This window comes from Acomys minous (genome assembly GCF_964271855.1).
Source record: "Acomys minous genome assembly, chromosome: 9".
NCBI lineage: Eukaryota > Metazoa > Chordata > Mammalia > Rodentia > Muridae > Acomys > Acomys minous.
In genome coordinates this window covers 71,487,979-71,508,232 of record NC_140490.1, presented here as the reverse complement: position 1 = coordinate 71,508,232, position 20,254 = coordinate 71,487,979, and the positions used below count along the sequence as shown (strand labels likewise).

At 44.0% G+C, this 20,254-nt stretch overlaps 1 protein-coding gene across 6 annotated transcripts in view; it reads left to right on the top strand.

Annotated features, from left to right (window-relative positions):
- Window positions 1-20,254, top strand: part of ELMO1 (engulfment and cell motility 1) — a 531,552-nt gene that overhangs the window by 117,755 nt on the left and 393,543 nt on the right. For all 6 annotated transcript variants that reach the window (XM_084795120.1, XM_084795122.1, XM_084795124.1 and 3 more), the window contains 2 exons: window positions 5,032-5,072; window positions 5,918-5,990. In XM_084795120.1, the coding sequence (XP_084651246.1) occupies window positions 5,032-5,072; window positions 5,918-5,990 (114 nt within the window). The remainder of the gene's footprint in view (window positions 1-5,031; window positions 5,073-5,917; window positions 5,991-20,254) is intronic.

Below are 20,254 nucleotides of genomic sequence, written 5' to 3'. Positions count from 1 at the left end.
TTGACATGGATGATAAATAATTAGTAAGATCTCAGTTGTTAAAGGTAGAACAAAGAGAAAGTGGACACCAGCAGAGCACACGACACAGTGAAACTGTAGATGTAGCATATTGAGTTTAGTCAGACACAAAATTCAGAAGCAAGGGCTATTTGTGCAGAATAGAATTTCTTGACAGCAGACTCTGGAAGGCCTTGCATCTCAAATGTAGGGACTTATACACTTCACAGGTGGTAATGATCACTGAAAATCCATGAAGATATTAGAGGAGACAAATGTTTAAAATGTGAGAGAAAAGTTGAATTTTGTTTAATTTCGGTCGTCATGGTGATTAGACAATAAGACTACAGATATAGAGACTTAACTTACAGGGAACTGGGGTGACAACCCAAGAACAAAGTGGTAGGTACAACTTGAATAGAGAAAGAGGATGTGGTTTTGATGATGACACGAGAACTGGATTTGTAAATGTTCGTGTCGTGAAGAAGTTCTCTGAAATGTGCCTGGAAGGCCTGCCAAAAGTAAGCACACGGACTGTAGGGATTCATAGACAACAAGTCTGACTTAACTTGGCAGTCCAGCATCTGATTGCAAATTTATGGAAACAGTTACTAATTAAGGATTGATAGAGAAGCTTCTTGGGCGGGAGAAGAAGAATTCAGGATGCCAAAGTGGCAGGTGATATTGGAGGCTTCATCCGAGGGTGCAGTTGGGTTGAGGAGTCAGGAGTTCTGAAAGGGAGGAGGAGGTGGAAGAGAAGGTGATCGAGTGAGGTAGTGCTGTGACCATCACACAACTCGTCCCTACAACCCCATATCAGATTTGCTGGATTTGAAGCTAATGAGTTCCAAGGGCAAAAGTGTTGCCACAGTGAAAGTGAAGGACCACAGAGGGTGTATGCCATAGAGAGGGTGATGGGTCATGGCGGATAGGGTTCCATAGAGTGGGTGAAAGGTCCCAGAGGGTGGGGTGCCTCATTGAGGGTAAAGAGTCATAGTAGGACGGGTGCCACAATGACAGTAAAGGATCATATGAGACTGGTAACACAATGAGGTGAAGGGTCATATAGGTAGGATTCAAAGCCAAAGGATCATTGTGAGCTGGATACCATAATACGGTGAAGAACCACAGAAGGTAGAGGTGTGAAGATGAGGATGAAGAAGGTTCATAGTGGCATGGATGGATTCCACAGTGAGGGTAAAGGGTCATAGGCTGGGTACCACAGTGAGAATGAAGAGTCACAGAGGGCAGGGTGTCGCAATGAGGGTGAAAGGTCACAGAGGGATAGATGCTACAGTGAGAATGAAGGACCATAGGGGGTGAAGTGCCACAGTGACAAGGGTGAAGTGTTTCAGTAGGTGGGTCCCAAAGTGAGGGTAAAGGGTCACAGTGGGTGAGGTGCTGCAATGAGGGTGAACAGTCACAGAGGGTTGGGGGCCATAGTGAAGGTGAAGGAAGGGTCATGTCAGGGTAGGGCAGGGAGGATGTGAGGGGCGTGGAACACTCATCTAGATGTAGAGCTGGGTAGGGAATTCCCAGTGAAGCCTTCTTTTCCATCACCATATCATCTGATGTGGTGTTGACATGACCTACTCAACATATTTTTGAGAGGATCTTTAGAATCAGAGCAATGGGGCTGGAGAGATGGCTCAAATGTTAAGAGCATTGACTGCTCTTCCAAGGGCCTGAGTTCAATTCCCAGCAACCACATGGTGGCTCACAACCATCTATAATGGGATATGATGCTCTCTTCTGGCCTGCAGGTATACATGCAGGCAGAGCACTGTATACATAATAATAATAAACGAAAGAAAGAAAGAAGGAAGGAAGGAAGGAAGGAAGGAAGGAAAAGACAAGCCACATTTGCTTGCACTGCATTTGGGATTGTTGAAGTCAGTGAGCTCCAAGGAGGGTTGATGGAGAAGAGCAAAGAAGACAAGAACAGAACTTGGGAGTTGGGAAACCTGAGGTAAAGGGAGGGAGGAGGCAGTTCTTGGACTTTATTGAAAGGTTTTATAGCACAGATGCTCTGCAAAGATGTCACCAATGGAAGAAACAGAAACAACATTGAATGAAGCAGACAGGAAAAGGAAGGTGTGAGCTGCCTTAGGCCATTGGATTAAGGTTTGATTAGAGCAGATAGGAGAAGGGTCAGAAAGTGGGCCATGGGGCCAGCCCCAGCCTTGTGTAACAGTCATTTTAATTGGCTGAGATGCGTTTTGAACGTTCAGCTCACCATTGTTCCCTTCTCTCTGTGGCTGTGAATTTTTGTCTAATCTTTCTGTATTGAGTTTGTAAGCCTTTTTTGGCTTCGTGGTCTTTATTCTTTTCATGTATCTCACTTCAGAATATATAATGGTAACCCAGAGATGCCTTTCTTTTTAAGCTGAGTTCTACGTCTATGAGTCAGATGTGAATTTAAACCCAAGTGATTGTCTAAGACCTGGATTTAGAGCTTCGGTTTGGTTCAGAACAGGGGTTTTGGAAACCTTGCCCTGTTGCAGCATCATGCTTTCTTTTGGCTTTATCTGCCTCTAGTATGATTTAAGACCGAAGCCTGGCCTAGTTATTAATTCTTGTCTTTGAGAGCACAAGAAGTAAGATTTGGGGCCATGGGACTCTCTGATAGGACCCATCTTTACACCCTCACATCTTGTAGCTCTCCAGAATTGTTATCTTATTAGAAAGGTTTTGTTTGTTTATTTGATATTGCCTGTTTGTATTATTTTTTTTGAGACAGTCTTATGGTGTTACCCAAGCTGATGTTAGGTTTGAAATCTTCTGCCTCCAGAATCCTCGAAGGATAGGCCTGTAGCCATGAAAATTTTGTTCCTAAAGGTTCTTGCCACTTGGTTGTAAGAACACATTTGCACTGACACAGATCAGTCAGTGGACAGGCCCTGGCAAAGGCCCAGCATGTAACTTAGCTATAGACATCAGTCAACATTTCTTATTCTAAAAGACAATCAACTCAGGATGTCAAAAATACCAGACTCTGGGCATTTCTCAAAAATTTTGGTTCCCCCTGGGCATTATGTTAAGTGAAATAAGCAAGACTCAAAAAGCCAAATATAAGTTTTAAATTTTATGAGGACACTAAAATAACCTTAAGTTGAGAATTAGATATTGTTTACTGGAGCCTAGAATGGGGGTATATGTGCAGTACAGAGGGGACGGTTAATGGGGAGGGGGTGCAGGGGTGCAGTTGGAGAGGAGGGACTAATTTTGATAGTGCACTGGGTATTGAACCCAGGGATTCACTCATCCCAAGTATGTGACGATGTGCCACTAATTCATCCTCTAGCCCAGGGGAAAAAAAAATCAATCACTAATGTTTTGAAGGCCAATAGAATAACTGTTCAAAAATAATTACTTGAAATTTTTGAAACAGCTTATAAAAGTGATTTTGAGTGTTCTCATCACAAAGAAATGATGTATGTCTAAGAAAGTAGATACATAGTTATCCAATTTCTACACACCGCGCAACCTGTAGTGAAATGCCATGCTGTATCCCATAAATGTGTACAGGTGCCATGTGTCACTTCAACTGTATCTAAGTAACAGAAACAACATGTGAACTTAAGAACAGGCTGGTTCTGTTTCCCTAGACACTATGTGCACAGCTGTAGGCAGAGAGAGACCCCGCTTTGCACTCATGGAGGAATGTGGTGAAGTTTTTTGGGGGTACTGCATATTATCTCAGCCCTTCAGGGGGCTACCGAAGCCTGTGGAGGGCGGCCACAGCAGCAGCTGTAGACAGGCAGCCTTTAGCACAGGGCCAAGGATGAGCTTTGTCAGCAACGCTGGAGGGCAAGGAACCTAGCCGTTTTAAGAGTCTCTTGCTCTCTTAAAGTACTTCCTATTCCATTACAACCATTGAGTTTTCAAAACAGCCTTTAGGGTGTGAATAGCAGCTACCCTCACTTACAGATCAGCTAGCGATGTTTAGAAGATTAAGGTAACAGCGGTTTACACTGCAGGCATGGCAGGCTTCAGGTGTCTGGGCTTGCCAGCCTGAATCAGGATTTCTACCTGAGTACCGTGCTGCTTGATCTTCAGAGGGGAGCGAGCACTAGCTTTTTTAAATGGGCGCATCTGACAGCACCATAATTGTGTGTTATGGTTCGCCTTCTTCTGTTTCCTCTATATGTTCCTCGTCTGGGATTTGTTTCGGTTGACACCGGCCTCTCATTCCCCCTCTCTTGCTGACAGGCAGTGTCTGCTTGCATCTCTCACTGCATTCTTTCTATCTGGGGCCAGGCAGGGCACAGCTGCGGCAGTTGGGGCGAGAGCACAGCTGTGGCCAGCCACCAGTTGACTCAGGGGCACATGGTGTCACGATCGAATTTCTCCGGTGCCTCAAACATGCTTCAAGTGGCATTTACTGGTGCCACAGTTGGGTGGAAAGTTTACATACCTGTGAGAACAATTGCTCATCTCCCCACCTCCCATCTGCCACATGTTCTCATAAAAATATCATGGGTTAGGGGTTGGAGAGATAGCGCAGTAGTTAAAATCCCCCACTGTTTTTCAGAGTTCTGTTCCTAGCACCCACACTAGATGGTCTATAACCACATGTAACTCCAGTTCCAGGGGCTACAGTCACCTCTCTGTGTGCACATGCACCCTCATTCCCCCACATAGACACATATTTAAAAATAGATCTTAAAGAGTGGTCCCGAGTCAAAGTTTCTTTGCATAAAGTGAACGGGCAGCTTGCCTGACTCACGCATAACATGAGGAGCTCTGGGTGCACCTTGACTTTGCAGGCTCCCATTTGGTCTTAATAAGACAAATCAAATTTAAATATGATGGTAATGCTAAGTATAGAAACAAGGACCACAACAGTAATGAATAATTAATAAATTCAATGGTGACACCTTGAGAAAAGTAAGAGACCCATTGCCAGCTAAGAGTAGCAAATGTAAATTTTTCTTACCTAAACTTTTCTTTTTAGTAGTAGTTTCTCTCTTTTTATTTTGTTTAAAATAATGAAATGAAACTGACCGTATTTCCTTTTTCCTCTTTTTGCAGAAAAAACCTCTGTCTGCAATAATAAAGGAAGTCTGTGACGGGTAAGTGTAGCTCTGAGTTTGGCCAAAGCTCTCTAGTCTGTACATACTAAGCAAAGAAAACACTTGCTGTGGCGTGGTGAGCATTACTCATAGCACTGTCAGTAAGTGCTAACCACGCACGTGCTCCCAACTCGTGCTCAGTCGGCGCAAAGTCACTCAACTCCTGTGTGCAAGTTGCACCCCATTCTACCAGGCTTAACTGCTCTTCCTCCAAGAGCAGAGAGCAAAGGAGACGGAGCTCTGCCCTGTAGGCTTGCCTTTTCTTTATGAAGCTGTGCTCCTTTTGGCTTTTCAAGCAGGGAACAGTCTAAAGGACCCTGGGGTTAATCACACACTCCATCCGAAGACGCTGAAAGGACTCACGGGCCAAAGAAGCATGTGATGCTGTGAGGCTCTCCCACCTTTCTGCCCGAGCTGACAATTCAAGGGGGGGAACACATTGCCTAAGACCTGGAACACTCGGTGTCAGGTATACCAAATGAGAATTTAGAATTCAGAGACACTTGAAGAATATTAATCGTCTAAAATGGAAATTGTGTCTATGTCGTTTTTTTAAAAATATCTTTGCTTCAGTCTTTTAAGAGAGGAAGGAAGGTTGAGTTTCAAATTATACCCACCCCAATTGTGTTGGCCATGAAACGGTCAAAGCAGGACTAGGCCTAATCAGTCCACCTATCCACCTAGTGAGGTAGCGAGGCTGTGTGCTTTGTCTTGGAAACTGCCTTGTAGAAGTACTGCACTGGCCTAATTCTAATTCTAGGGAGTTTAATTCCTCTGAACTCTGTAAAACTAAAACAGAAATGGCTACTCTCATGCTTCTGATGACCTGTGCTTGTGTTTTAAAGGTGGTCTCTTGCCAACCATGAGTATTTTGCTCTGCAGCATGCTGACAGTTCAAACTTCTACATCACAGAAAAGGTAGGCAACTGTCCTTCAATGGGGGCCACGTGTACTGAAGGGAAGGAGGTCACTGCTGTTTCCCCTGTCTAGGGATGATCAAAATTTCACGTCCTCACCCTTGGTGACAATAGGGTCTCTCAAGCCAAAACTGCTACTTTAGTACTAAAAAGATGCTGCTTAGCACATTCAAGAGTGAAGTTTATTAACCCCAGCACTTGGGAAGCAGAGGTAGATGGAGTTCTGTGAGTTTGACACCAGCCTGGTCTACGAAAAGAGTTCTAGGATGGGCAGGGCTACATATGGAAACTTCATCTTAAGAGGGGAAAAAGAGTAAAAGCTAGTAGGTTTGTTTACTTAACAAACCTTTAAAATGTAAATATTGTATTTATTTATTTATTTATTTATTTATTTATTTATTTTAAATTAATTTATTCATATTACATCTTGATTGTTAGCCCTTCCCCTGTTTCCTCCCATTCCTCCCTCCCTCCCACTTCCCCCCTTCTCCCCTCCCCTATGTCTGTGATTGAGGGAGACTTCTTCCCCCTATGTATGCTCTAAGATTATTGAGTCTCTTCTTGGTAACTTGCTATCCTTCTTCTGAGTGCCACCAGGCCTCCCCATCCAGGGGACATGGTCAGAAAAGGGGCACCAGAGTTCACGTGAGAATCAGATCTCACTCTCCCCTCAACAGTGGAGAATATCGTGTTCGTCGGCTAGGTCTTGGTAGGGGTTCGAAGTTTACTGCCTATTTCTCCTTGGCTGGTGCTTTAGTTTGAGGAGGACCCCAGGACCCAGATCTGCCTGTCATAAAGTTCTTCTTGTAGGTTTCCAGGACCCTGTGGGTCCTGTTATTTCCCCATTCTTCCATGCTACTCTCGCCTAAAGTCTCAATAGGATGTCCTCTCCTCTGACCCACTTTCTTGGTAAGTAAGGTTTTTCATGGGACGTATCCCTTGGACTAGTGTTTTGATATAAGTGAGTATATACCGTTTGTCTCTTTTTGCTTCTGGGTGAACTCACTCATTATGATAATTTCTAGGTCAATCCATTTGTCCACAAATTTCGGGAATTCCTCGTTTTTAATAGCTGAGTAATACTCCATAGTGTAAATGTACCATAGTTTCTTAGTCCATTCTTCTACTGAGGGACACTTAGGCTGTTTCCATGTTCTGGCTATTGTGTATAAAGCAGCTATGAACATGGTTGAGCATATGTCCCTGTTGTGTGTTCGAGCATTTTCTGGGTATATTCCAAGGAGTGGGATAGCTGGGTCTTGAGGAAGCCCTATTCCCATTTTTCTGAGAAAACGCCAGATAGCTTTCCAAAGTGGTTGTACTAGTTTGCATTCCCACCAGCAGTGAAGGAATGTTCCTCTCTCTCCACATCCTCGCCAACATGTGGTGTCATTTGAGTTTTTGATCTTAGCCATTCTGATGGGTGTAAGATGGAATCTCAGTGTCGTTTTGATTTGCATTTCTCTGATGCCTAACGAGGATGAGCATTTCTTTAAGTGTTTCTCAGCCATTTGATATTCCTCTGTTGAGAATTCTCTGTTTAGTTCTAAGCCCCATTTTGCAATTGGGTTGTTTGGTTTTGTGGTGTTTAATTTCTTGAGTTCTTTATATATTTTGGATATTAAACCTTTGTCAGATGAAGGGTTGGTGAAGATCTTTTCCCAGTCAGTAGGCTGTCGCTTTGTTCTCTTGACAGTGTCTGCTGCCTTACAGAAGCTTCTCAGCCTCATAAGGTCCCATTTATTAATTGTTGACATTAAGGCCTGGGCTGTGGGTGTACTGTTCAGGAAGTTGTTTCCTGCGCCTATGTGTCCCAGGCTCTTCCCCACTTTTTCCTCTAACTGAGTTAATGTCTCTGGTTTTAAGTTGAGGTCTTTAATCCACTTGGACTTGAGTTTTGTGCATGGTGACAAATAAGGGTCTAATTGCATTTTTCTACATGTAGACATCCAGTTAGACCAGCACCATTTGTTGAAGATGCTATCATTTTTCCATTGAATAGATTTGGCTTCTTTGTCAAAAATCAAGTGAGCAAATGTGTGTGGGTTCATCTCCGGGTCTTCAATTCGATTCCATTGATCCACCAGCCTATTACTTTGCCAGTACCATGCTGTTTTAATTACTGTTGCTCTGTAGTACAGCTTGAGATCAGGTATGGAGATTCCTCCGGAGGATCTTTTATTGTATAGGATTGTTTTTGCTATTCTGGGTTTTTTATTTCTCCATATGAATTTGAGGATTAATCTTTCAATATCTTCAAAATATTTTGTAGGTATTTTGATAGGGATTGCATTGAATTTGTAAATTGCTTTTGGTAAGATGGCCATTTTTACTATGTTAATTCTCCCGATCCATGAACAAGGTAAATCCCTCCATCTTCTGATGTCATTTTCAATCTCTTTCTTCAAAGGTTTGAAGTTTTTTTCAAATAAGTCCTTCACTTGCTTGGTTAAAGTTATTCCTAGATATTTTATATTGTTTGTGGCTATCGTGAAGGGAGTAGTTTTCCTAATTTCTTCCTCTGCCTGTTTGTCATTTGTATACAGAAAGGCTACTGACTTTTTCGAGTTTATTTTGTATCCTGCCAATTTGCTGAAGGTGTTTATCAGCTGCAGGAGTTCTCTGGTGGAATTTTGGGGATCGCTTATGTACACTATCATATCATCTGCAAATAGGGATAATTTGACTTCTTCCTTTCCCATTTGGATCCCCATGATCTCCTTTTGATGTCTTATTGCTCTGGCTAGAACTTCAAGAACTATATTGAAGAGATATGGGGACAGAGGGCAGCCTTGTCTGGTTCCCGATTTTAGAGGGATTTCCTTGAGTATCTCTCCATTTAATTTAATGTTGGCTGTTGGTTTGCTGTAAATAGCCTTTATTATGTTTAGATAAGTGCCTTGTATTCCCGATCTCTCCAGAACTTTAAACATAAATGGGTGTTGGATTTTGTCAAATGCTTTTTCTGCATCAAGAGAGATGATCATGTGGTTTTTCTCTTTCAGTTTGTTTATATGATGGATTACATTGATGGATTTCCGTATGTTAAACCATCCCTGCATGCCTGGAATGAATCCTACCTGGTCATGGTGGATAATGTCTTTGATATGCTGTTGTAATCGCTTTGCGAGTATTTTGTTGAGTATTTTTGCATCAATGTTCATAAGAGAAATTGGTCTGAAATTCTCTTTTTTTGTTGGGTCTTTGTGAGGTTTAGGTATCAATGTAATTGTGGCCTCATAGAAGGAATTTGGTAATGTTCCGTCCATTTCTATCTTTCGGAATAGCTTGACTAGTATCGGTATTAACTCCTCTTTGAAGGACTGGTAGAATTCTGCGCTGAAGCCATCTGGCCCTGGGCTTTTTTTGGTTGGAAGACTATCAATGGTTGCTTCTATTTCTATAGGCGAAATAGGGCTATTTAATTTGTTTATCTGGTCTTGGTTCAATTTTGGCAAATGGAATTGGTCGAGAAATTTGTCCATTTCCCTTAAATTTTCGAATTTTGTGGCATAAATGCCTTTAAAGTAGGTTCTTACGATTCTTTGTATTTCTTCAGTATCTGTTGTTATGTCTCCCTTTTCATTTCTGATTTTGTTAATTTGGATAGTGTTTCTCTGTCTTTTCGTTAGGTTGGCTAACGGTTTGTCTATCTTGTTAATTTTCTCAAAGAACCAGCTCTTGGTTTTGTTGATTCTTTGGATTGTTCTCTTTGTTTCTAATTTATTGATTTCAGCCCTGAGTTTGATTATTTCTAGGCATCTACTCCTCTTGGGTGTTTCTGCTTCTTTTTTTTCGAGAGCTTCCAGATGTGTTGTTAAGTTGTTTATGTGGGATGATTCCATTTTCTTTTTAAAGGCACTTAGTGCTATGAATTTTCCTCTTAGCACTGCTTTCAGTGTGTCCCACAAATTTGAATATGTTGTTCCATCATTTTCATTGAGTTTCAGGAAGTCTTTAATTTCTTCCCTTATTTCTTCCATGACCCATGTGTCATTAAGTAGAAAGTTGTTTAGTTTCCACGTGTTAGTATGCTTTTTGTTATTTCTGTTGTTGTTGAAGTCCAGCCTTAGACCATGGTGATCTGATAAGATACAAGGTATTATTTCAATCTTCTTGTATCTGTTGAGGTTTGCTTCGTGACCAACTATGTGATCAATTTTAGAGAATGTTCCATGGGGTGCTGAGAAAAAGGTATACTCCTTTGCGTTTGGGTGGAAAGTTCTGTAGATATCTGTTAGATCCATTTGATTCATGACATTGGTTAATGAGGTTATTTCCTGGCTTAGTTTTTGAATCAAAGACCTATCCTTGAGTGAAAGTGGGGTATTGAAGTCGCCCACTATTAATGTGTGGGTATCAATAAGTGGGGCAAGCTTTGTTAATAACTCTTTTACAAATGTGGGAGCCCTTGTATTTGGAGCATAGATGTTCAAAATCGTGATGTCTTCTTGGTTGACTTTACCTTTGACGAGTACGAAGTGTCCATCCTCATCCCTTTTGATTAATTTTGGTTGAAAGTCTATTTTATTAGATATTAGAATGGCTACCCCAGCTTGTTTCTTGTGACCATTTGCTTGGAATATTTTCCCCCAACCCTTTACTCTGAGGCAATGTCTGTCCTTGTGGTTGAGATGTGTTTCTTGAATGCAGAAGAATGTTGGGTCGTGTTTATGCAACCACTCCATTAGTCTGTGTCTTTTTATTGGAGAATTGAGACCATTGACATTGAGAGATATTAATGACCAGTGATTGGTAAGTCCCTTCATTTTTGGTATTTGTAAGAGTCAAGATTTTGTGAGGTTGTGATTTTGCAATGGTATAGTTACCCATTTCCTATGTAGTTTTGGTTGTAGACCAGTTGGGGTAGAGTTTTCCTTCTAGTAACTTCTGTAAAGTCGGATTTGTGGCTAGGTACTGTTTGAATTTGTTTTTGTCATGGAATATCTTGTTTTCACCATCAATGGTTATTGATAATTTTGCTGGATATAGTAGTCTTGCCTGGTATCTGTGTTCTCTTAGGGTTTGCAGAACCCCTGTCCAGGCCCTTCTGGCTTTCATGGTCTCTGCTGAGAAGTCAGGAGTAATTCTGATAGGTTTGCCTTCATACGTTACTCGGCCTTTTTCTCTTGCCGCTTTTAATATTTTTTCCTTGTTCTGTATATTTTGCGTTGTTATTATTATGTGACGGGAAGATTTTCTTTTCAAGTCTATTCTGTTTGGTGTTCTGTAGGCCTCTTGTATGCTCGTATGCATCTCCTTCTTCAAATTGGGGAAATTTTCTTCTATTATTCGATTAAAGATATTTTCTGGACTGTGGAGTCGGTTGCCTTCTCTTTCCTCTATCCCTATTATTCTCAAGTTTCGTCTTTTCATGTTATCTTTTATTTCATGAATGCTTTGTGTCAGGAGCTTTTCAGATTTAGCATTTTCCTGGATGGTTGATTCCAGTTCTGCGATTGTATCTTCAAGTCCCGATATTCGTTCTTCCATCTCTTGCAATCTGTTAGATAATGCCACCTCTGAGATCTTTGTTTTCTTCTTTGATGCCTCTTGATCACGTTTTTCTTCTGTGTGTTCCTGTATCATAGCTTCCATTTTTATCTTCATGTCTTGGACTGTTTTAATGATTTCCTTCATCTGGTTATTTATATTTTTCTGAAATTCTTCAAATGCCTCTTTATATGATTCTTTTAACTCTTCAGCCCTCTTGTTTGCCTCCTCCTGCAATTGTTTACAGATTTTAATTGATTCTTCCTTTATCATTGTCTTTACTAGGGCTTTGAGGTCCTTTTCTTGACTATCCATTGCTGTTAGGTTCTCCAGGTTGTTTTCATTGGGAATGCTGGGATCTAGAGATGCCAAACTGTTTTGGTTTTTGTTAGCATTCTTTCGTTGTCCTCTTGTCATTTTGATGTCTCTGATGTTGGAAGATATTTTGTAGTGACCTTCGCTGGTTGAGAGTGGTTAATTGATGACTGATTATAGGTCAGGTGCTCTTGCCTGTGGGGATCAAGGAGTATTTCCGTGGAACAGGTAGTTGATCTGGTTTCCCTTCTGGTGATTTTCCTCTGCACCGTGGGCTCCCGGCTGAGTCATCCAAAGTAGATTTCTCTTTGGATTTTACTGCTGTGATTCAGATCAGCAGTTTTGGGACCTAGATTAAGGTCCACACACAGACGTTCTGGTTGTGTAGGTTGATCTCTGCTGCCTGTCCTTCCTGTGGCTTTGTAGTCAAGATCCCAGGTAAATCAGATCTTCTGGAGGTGTAGCTGTCTTTTAGGTCTGTCTCTATACCCTGTAGAGGTGTTCACCTTCTCCCAGAACTCTATGCCTGGAGGGACCAAGGTCGCTCCTGGTCCGCAATTAGATACTGCAAGCAAGACCCACGTTTTTTCTCTTGATATTGTGAGATTGCCTGCCTTGTTTGGGCCAAGAGCCCCTGATAAGCTCTCTATTCCAGGGAGTGCAGGACCAGTGCCTTGTGACTGGGTGGGTAGGCCCAATAGCAGGAAAGCTGTGCAGAGCTCTGGAGAAAGCCTGCGGGTTGGAACCAGATCTTCCCGCCGAGCTCTGATGCTCCACTAATGCTCTGGGTCAGCAATTAGACACTGCAAACACGACCCACCCAAGTCTCGACTCCCGATAATGTGAGAGTGCCTGCCTTGGTCGGGCCAAGGGCCCCGGATCGGCTCTCTAGTTCAGGGAGTGCAGGGCCAGTGCCTTGTTACTGGCTGGGTAGGCACAATCGCGGTGCAGAGGTCTGGAGGAAACCCGCGGGTCGGAACCAGGTCTTCCCGCCGGGCTCTGATGCTCCACTAATGCTCTGGGTCAGCAATTAGACACTGCAAACACGACCCACCCAAGTCTCGACTCCCGATAATGTGAGAGTGCCTGCCTTGGTCGGGCCAAGGGCCCCGGATCGGCTCTCTAGTTCAGGGAGTGCAGGGCCAGTGCCTTGTTACTGGCTGGGTAGGCACAATCGCGGTGCGGAGCTCTGGAGGAAACCCGCGGGTTGGAACCAGGTCTTCCCGCCGGGCTCTGATGCTCCACTAATGCTCTGGGTCAGCAATTAGACACTGCAAACACGACCCACCCAAGTCTCGACTCCCGATAATGTGAGAGTGCCTGCCTTGGTCGGGCCAAGGGCCCCGGATCGGCTCTCTAGTTCAGGGAGTGCAGTGCCAGTGCCTTGTTACTGGCTGGGTAGGCACAATCGTGGTGCAGAGGTCTGGAGGAAACCCGCGGGTTGGAACCAGGTCTTCCCGCCGAGCTCTGATGCTCCACTAATGCTCTGGGTCAGCAATTAGACACTGCAAACACGACCCACCCAAGTCTCGACTCCCGATAATGTGAGAGTGCCTGCCTTGGTCGGGCCAAGGGCCCCGGATCGGCTCTCTAGTTCAGGGAGTGCAGGGCCAGTGCCTTGTTACTGGCTGGGTAGGCACAATCGCGGTGCAGAGGTCTGGAGGAAACCCGCGGGTCGGAACCAGGTCTTCCCGCCGGGCTCTGATGCTCCACTAATGCTCTGGGTCAGCAATTAGACACTGCAAACACGACCCACCCAAGTCTCGACTCCCGATAATGTGAGAGTGCCTGCCTTGGTCGGGCCAAGGGCCCCGGATCGGCTCTCTAGTTCAGGGAGTGCAGGGCCAGTGCCTTGTTACTGGCTGGGTAGGCACAATCGCGGTGCGGAGCTCTGGAGGAAACCCGCGGGTTGGAACCAGGTCTTCCCGCCGGGCTCTGACGCTCAGCTATCGCTCTAGGCAAGACCCACGTCTCCTGATATGTCTGTGGAAGCAGTTTCAAGCTGACTTCTCACTGCCGCTGTTTGCAGGCTCAATCCACTATGATTGGTGTTAGGTTGGGCCCTGGATAGCCAGCGAGCTGCAGTCCCTCCACCTGTTGGGACCCTCCGCCTGCGTTTCCACTCGCCCCAGGCGGGTGATCTCTGCAGTTTGGGGTGGTGTGGAAGGAGGAATCCTAGGGCAGATTTCCCCTCTTCATTGAGACTCCTGGCTAGAGTCTCCGGAAAATCCCTCCCCAAACAGCGAGTCGGTGCTTTCTATGCAGCTGTAGTTTGCATGTGGATTCCGTTCTAGAGTTTGGGGAGTGCGTTTTGTACCTCCGGGATGTTTGTCCCCGGGGAGGGGGGTGGGCCCCCTGTTTGGACTGCAGTCTTTGGGGCCCCACTCACCTACAGTTCTCAAAGTCCAGCAATCTGTTTCTCTATTTATGTCCCTGGTCTTCTCGGAGTAGATCAGATACGCGGCTTATTGGTCGGCGCCATCTTGGAATCCCCCTGTATTTATTTATTTACTTGTGGTTGACAGTATGGAGGTCAGAGGACAAATTTCAGGACTTGGTTCCTGAAATCAGCTTGTAGGAACCAAGCTCATGTTTTTTAGGCTTGGTGACAAGTGCCTTTACCTGCTAAGCCATCCTGCCTCTACACAAATATTTTAGTTATCTTTTACGTTTCTTCTTTTCAAGTTCTGTTTTCCTCTCTGTATCGTTTTGTTTTTGTTGAAAGGACTTACAACAGTGACAGAACATATCGTGAGAAGTGACATTGTCTGGACACTGACGGTTCCATGGCTCTTGGGAACCTGCTTTCTTATTGAGTCATTTTTAACACTGTTTAATACGTTTGGGTGAGATGCAAAGATATGTGACGACTATGTATGATTCTGAGAGAGAGCCAGGTGTGGTGGCGCACGCCTTTAATCCCAGCACTTGGGAGGCAGAGGCAGGAGGATTACTGTGAGTTTGAGGACAGCCTGGTCTACAAAGTGAGTCCAGGATAGCCAAGCTACACAGAGGGGAAAAATATATATATATATGGGTAGGGGAAGGGAAAAGAGCATTTATGGCTCTGCTATTGTGTGCCAAAAGCTGAGCCAAGCAAATTACCTGTGTTTGCTGATGTTTTTCAAAGTAAACTCTGATATAAGCACACTGAATTTCGTTAACAGGTAAAAGCCGAGTCACTGAATTCATGCGCCTCTAAAGTTAAGAAGGAGGTTTATTTCGTTGTGCTTCTAGGATTCCGTCTTTAGAAGTTTCTGAAACAGTTAAGCATCCCACTGATTTCTTGAATAATTGTTACAGTGTAAAAGGGTCTTGCTTCCATTTGGGTGATGTCTTGTGGGGCTGGGGGGGTAAGGAAGGAGGAAACTGGTGAGACCTTGCTGCCAGTGTTCCCTGGCTGTGCTGGAGCCAGCAAGTCCATGGTGCTCTTGAGAAGGGAGAATTGGGTGACCTCAGGCTCTGAAGTATGGTCGACTTCATTTGTCCCAGTCAGCAGCTCCTGGGGGACCTTAGGAATTTTATCATGAACGAGATGGTGGGTGAAGTGTCCTGCTTGTGTCTCAGCTGCTGTCCGTGTAGATGGTGGCCCTCTGGTTATCAGGAATGGCGTAGTTAGATGCCTGGAAATGCTTTCAGAAATCACCTTTTTCTTCCCAGAAGGACACTCAGACTTTAAAGGGTGACTAGGTTTTCTTTTCATATTCCTGGCTGCAGATGTGGCTGTAGCAGTTAGACTAGGTTTCCTGGCAGGTGGTTGTTGTCTTTAAATATTCCTTTGGTTCCTTAACTTTAGTCCACAAGCACTCAGTTTTCCATTTGATTACTTTCTCAATATTTTTTATTTATATATTTGTGGCACTTATATAATTTGTATGCTATTCTTTGTGAGAGAAAGAGAATAAAAATAATAAAAGTTGAATATTGACAGTTACATTTTATCACTGTGGCTTCATTTGCCAGCCATGGACAATGAAATTGACTCAGATGGTTGCAAAGCCTTAAACATGAGAATAGAATAGAGTAGCTCAGTGTGCATGTTCTGTGGGTTTTTGTGTGTGTGTGTGTGAAATTTTCTCATATTCCCGCATATCGAACATATAGATTGAACTGCTTCTTCAACCTCGGCTGTGATGAGCAAGCCACTGGGTCACAGATACGCCAGCTTGTGTCCAGTGGCTTTTCACATCCCTTGTCAGCGTTGGCCGAAGATTGTAGTTTATTGGCAGTTAAGAAAGTCGCATAACAATCACCTCAGGGAGATGGAAATGGGGGTGGGGAAGAGACGGGGGTGGGGGGGGTGGGGGTGGGGGGGGCCGGGGGGCCCTGGAGGAAGAGAGAGGGAGAGAGAAAGCCTTTCCCAAGGGCAGATTTTCAAGTGTTAATACCATAGACTAAGTTGGTAAGCTTTGGATGGGTTCTGGAAGTTTCCATTTAAGGAATTCTCCAGGGCAGGCTGGCATAGGAGAGCCAGGTATTTCTCAAAGAAGAAAGAGCTCTTGTGCTTCAGGGACAGACAGGTTTTCTCTCTAAAGAACTGGACCTATACCCGTGGGGCATGGCGTGCTCTGACCCGAAGCTGTTAGAAGGTTAGATTAAGGAATATATATATGCTTGTACAGCCATCTCTTAGAATGATTTAAAAAAAACTACTACCAATAGCATCATACAGCACTGTGGCATCTTTTTTGAGTTAAAAGTCATATACACTCTGAAAATACAAACTGCAAAGCATAGGGGACATTCATTCTTTTTTGAGTCATCTAATCATCTTTGGAGGGGAATCTTGTTTGCCTGAGAAATTCTCACTGCTGGCTTTCGAAGGGGCCGCCCAGTCTGTCTACCTCCAGTTCTTCATTCCCAGTCACAGAGATTAGCCTTTGATTAAGAGTTTAGAGAGTGAGAAAACTGTTCCTCCCAGTCTTTGTCCTTTGTTTGTAAATAATATGTGACTACTCTCTTCCTCCGTGTGCCTGTGCAAGGCACTGAGCTAGACACGCTTGCGCAGCGTAGAAGACGGCAGTCCACCTTGACCCCCTTGGGGTCAAACCCGGGCTACCCTCAGCATGCACCTAAATGCTTGTAAATTAGTTCTCTCCAAAAAACAGAGACCCCTTTCCTTTCTTAAAATAGCATAGCTAATGTCCTCTTGTTACTTACAGCCCAGTGAGTTGTTAGGTAATATCTACATCACCATGGTAACCAGTGACTAATTTTTGAAGCTTGTTCATGCCGTTAGTTTCTGACTTTCACTTGCTGTGAGATGGTTTTCCTTCCCTCGACAAAAATCACCTATAATTTGAAAGTGAAAATATTCTCTAGCCCCCGGCTCAACGTGGGAACACATGAGGCCACTGAGGGATGTTTGGGATTCTCCCCAAAGATCCTCAGGAAGGAACCTCTCCTCTACTCATTTTCTAAAATAGTTCTCATTGGCTTATTGGGCAATTAACAGGGTTTTTGGTGAGGCGGAGACGATGCTATTATAAGGTGCATTTTGTAGAAGTATAGTATGAAAAGTTGTAGCGGACTTTAAGACGCAGCTATGTGCAAATTCTAGTTTGGGCTCAGAAACATACATTGCAGGATAAATGGATGGTGTGTGTGTGTGTGTGTGTGTGTGTGTGTGTGTGTGTGTGTGTGTGTGTATGTGTACATATGCGAACACGCATGTGTGACTGTATTTCAGTGAAATTTCTCTTTTGAGTATGAATGGTAGTGAGAGTGCTCTTTTTTTTTTTTTTTTTTTTGTTGCTGCCTTTATCGAATGAGGTAAGCATCTTTATTTAAATGGGGAAGTGAGACCAAGGGAAGTTACAAGACAATTTGTATGGGCAGACCCACCAGAAGGGATCAAGGCCACCCTGTTGCCGCTAGTTCCGCTGGCAGAACTGTGGGGTCCCTCTGTTCTGCTGTCTGTTTTCCTGTGTGTTTTACAGTAGCCTTTCCTTGCTGACATCTGCCTGGTGAGCCTGATCCCTGTTGCCTCAGGAGTCACAGGACAACACAGTCACTAGCAGGGTCGCTGTGTGAATTTTTTACGCTGGTCTATTAGGGGAATTTACATCAGGAGTAACTTCCATTAACTCACCAGAGAGTTACAGACCTTTTTTTACCTGCCTTTGCTGTAGATTAGGTGACCATCAGGGATAAGTACTGTGGTTGCACCAGTGGTGTTTTTCTTCTTAAGGGAAATGAGTAAATTGCCTTTCTGTCTTTAACTCTAAGTATGCAGAAAGGGGTGGACCCCTCCGAACAGTAGACACCGGAGGAAGCTCCATGTGCAATGTCCTTTTGGATAACTGAAACCATGCTGTATTTGCAGAATGGTGCTTGGCCCCTCTCTGCTGAGACCAACTCAATCACAGATTTGCTGTGCTTGAAGGAGGGCGCTCTGCAAAGCTGCCCTTGGAGCCTCTGGGCGGAAGTGGGATTGTTAGCGGAACACCTGTGCTCTGCCATCCCCTTCTCCTAAGGGCTCTGCATTCCAGAATTTCTGACAGAAAGCTCTGTGTAGCCTCTGGGGCAGGGCATGCTGTCCCAGGAGATCATTGTCAGGCCTTTGTCATAAGTCACCAAAGTAAAACCAGCACCCAGAAAGCAGTGTCTCTGTGCTATGCAGAGAGAAGCAAAGCTGCCTACCCAGATTTCCGTGTCAGGTTCCTCTTTTCTGTGTATCACCCTTGTCAGAGGCCTGTCAGCCCCGCCCCCTGACTGCAGCCACAGAGGACTGATTTTTGTGACTGACAGGTCAAGAACCTTCTCAAAGTTAGGGATTTCAGCTTAAGCAAACCCAAGCCCAGGGAGGTTATACATTTTGTGGCCCAGCAAGATTCTTCCGGAAGAGGGTTCTTTCATTAAGGAGTAAATGTTGCCTCCTCAGCAAATTTTACATCTCAGACAAGTATGAACAGGGTGTGTTCACACCTGCAGCCTTGGTCAGCTCCTCCAGGACCCGCCCTCAGCAAGCATGTGTGAGTGAGGGGAATGGCTCCTGCACCCCACTTCCCTGATCCTTCAGCCCTTGTGGGTTTCCTGACACCAGATATTTGTCTCCTTGGCCTCTTCTTCCTTCTGACACCCCACGCTGTTGTCTCCACTGCAGAGCACAGGCTGCTGAATTCTTTGCTTGCCTTGTGACCGAACTGGACATTTGTTAACAGTTCTTTACAGACGCCATGTTAGCTACATGCATATGTGTATCAGGCATTGTGCTAAGTTTTGGGTACAGTTGTACAGTGCCAGCCTTCCTGGTTCTCACAGGCAACCACTACCCCAGGTCACTTGGCAAGGACAGTAAGTGCCACAGTGGAAAAATGTGCTTGGACTATAGTCTTTGGCAAGTGGCATTTAGGTAAGGTCTAAAGAAAACCAAGTGTAGAGGTAGGGACAGCAATAAAATGGCCCAGATCAGTAGCTACATGTCAACTCTCAGAACTTGAGAGGCCATGGCGAGATTATTGCCATGTGGTTGAGGCTAGCCTGGTCTACGTAGTGAGACCCTGTCTCACATAAGCCAAGCCAAACCTAATCAAATGATGAAACCACACAAACAAAACAGGCCAGGGTTATTTACTTACGAAGAGCAGGCAGAAAGAGCCAAGGCTGAGGTGAACTAAATATGGCTGTGCAGTTTTGCATAAGCCACAACTTTTCAGGCCCTTAAGGGTGCTTTAAGACTTTTAGCTTTATTCTAAAACTATATGGAGGCTCCGAGGTAATTTGAAGCTGAACTTGACCACAAATGTTTGGGCTATTATCGCCCTGATTGGTTGTGTTGGAAGCCTAAGTCAGTCTATGGTAGAAATTATGAAAAAACCAATTCATTGTGGATAGGAAAAGAATTCAGTGTTGGCTTGAATAAACACAGAGACTGACACAAATGCTGATTTTTATTCTTGAATCCAACTGGAAAATGGGACCAGATAGCAGAATTGAAATATCTGTTTTCATCAGCCTGTGGTAGCATATGCCTTTAATCCAGCACTCAGGATGCAGAGGTGGCCTGGTCTATATTGAGAGCGCCAGGCCAGCTAGGGCTACCTACCAATACCCTGCTGTTTCTTCTTTTTAGAGAAAGAAATATCTGTCTTCATAAAGTGCATGATTCATCATCTCCTTGGCAATTTAACAATGGTCATAAAACCATCGGTTCATGAGTACTTGAACCAAAGTGCTCTTTACTTGTTTCAGATGATGTCTTCTTAATAAGTCTATTTTTATAGCCAGATAAAATGCCAGTGCTTACTTCCCCAATTAACATACCAACTTCAACTTACTGGTTAGCATTACTTTGTATACAGCTATGTATACACATACAGGAGTATCGTGTGTGTGTGTGTGTGTGTGTGTGTGTGTGTGTGTGTGTGTGTGTGTGTACATTTATTACTTTTATTAGGAAAAAGTTGAAAATATATATGCAATATTTTCCATTGATCAGTGTGCAGAATATAGGAA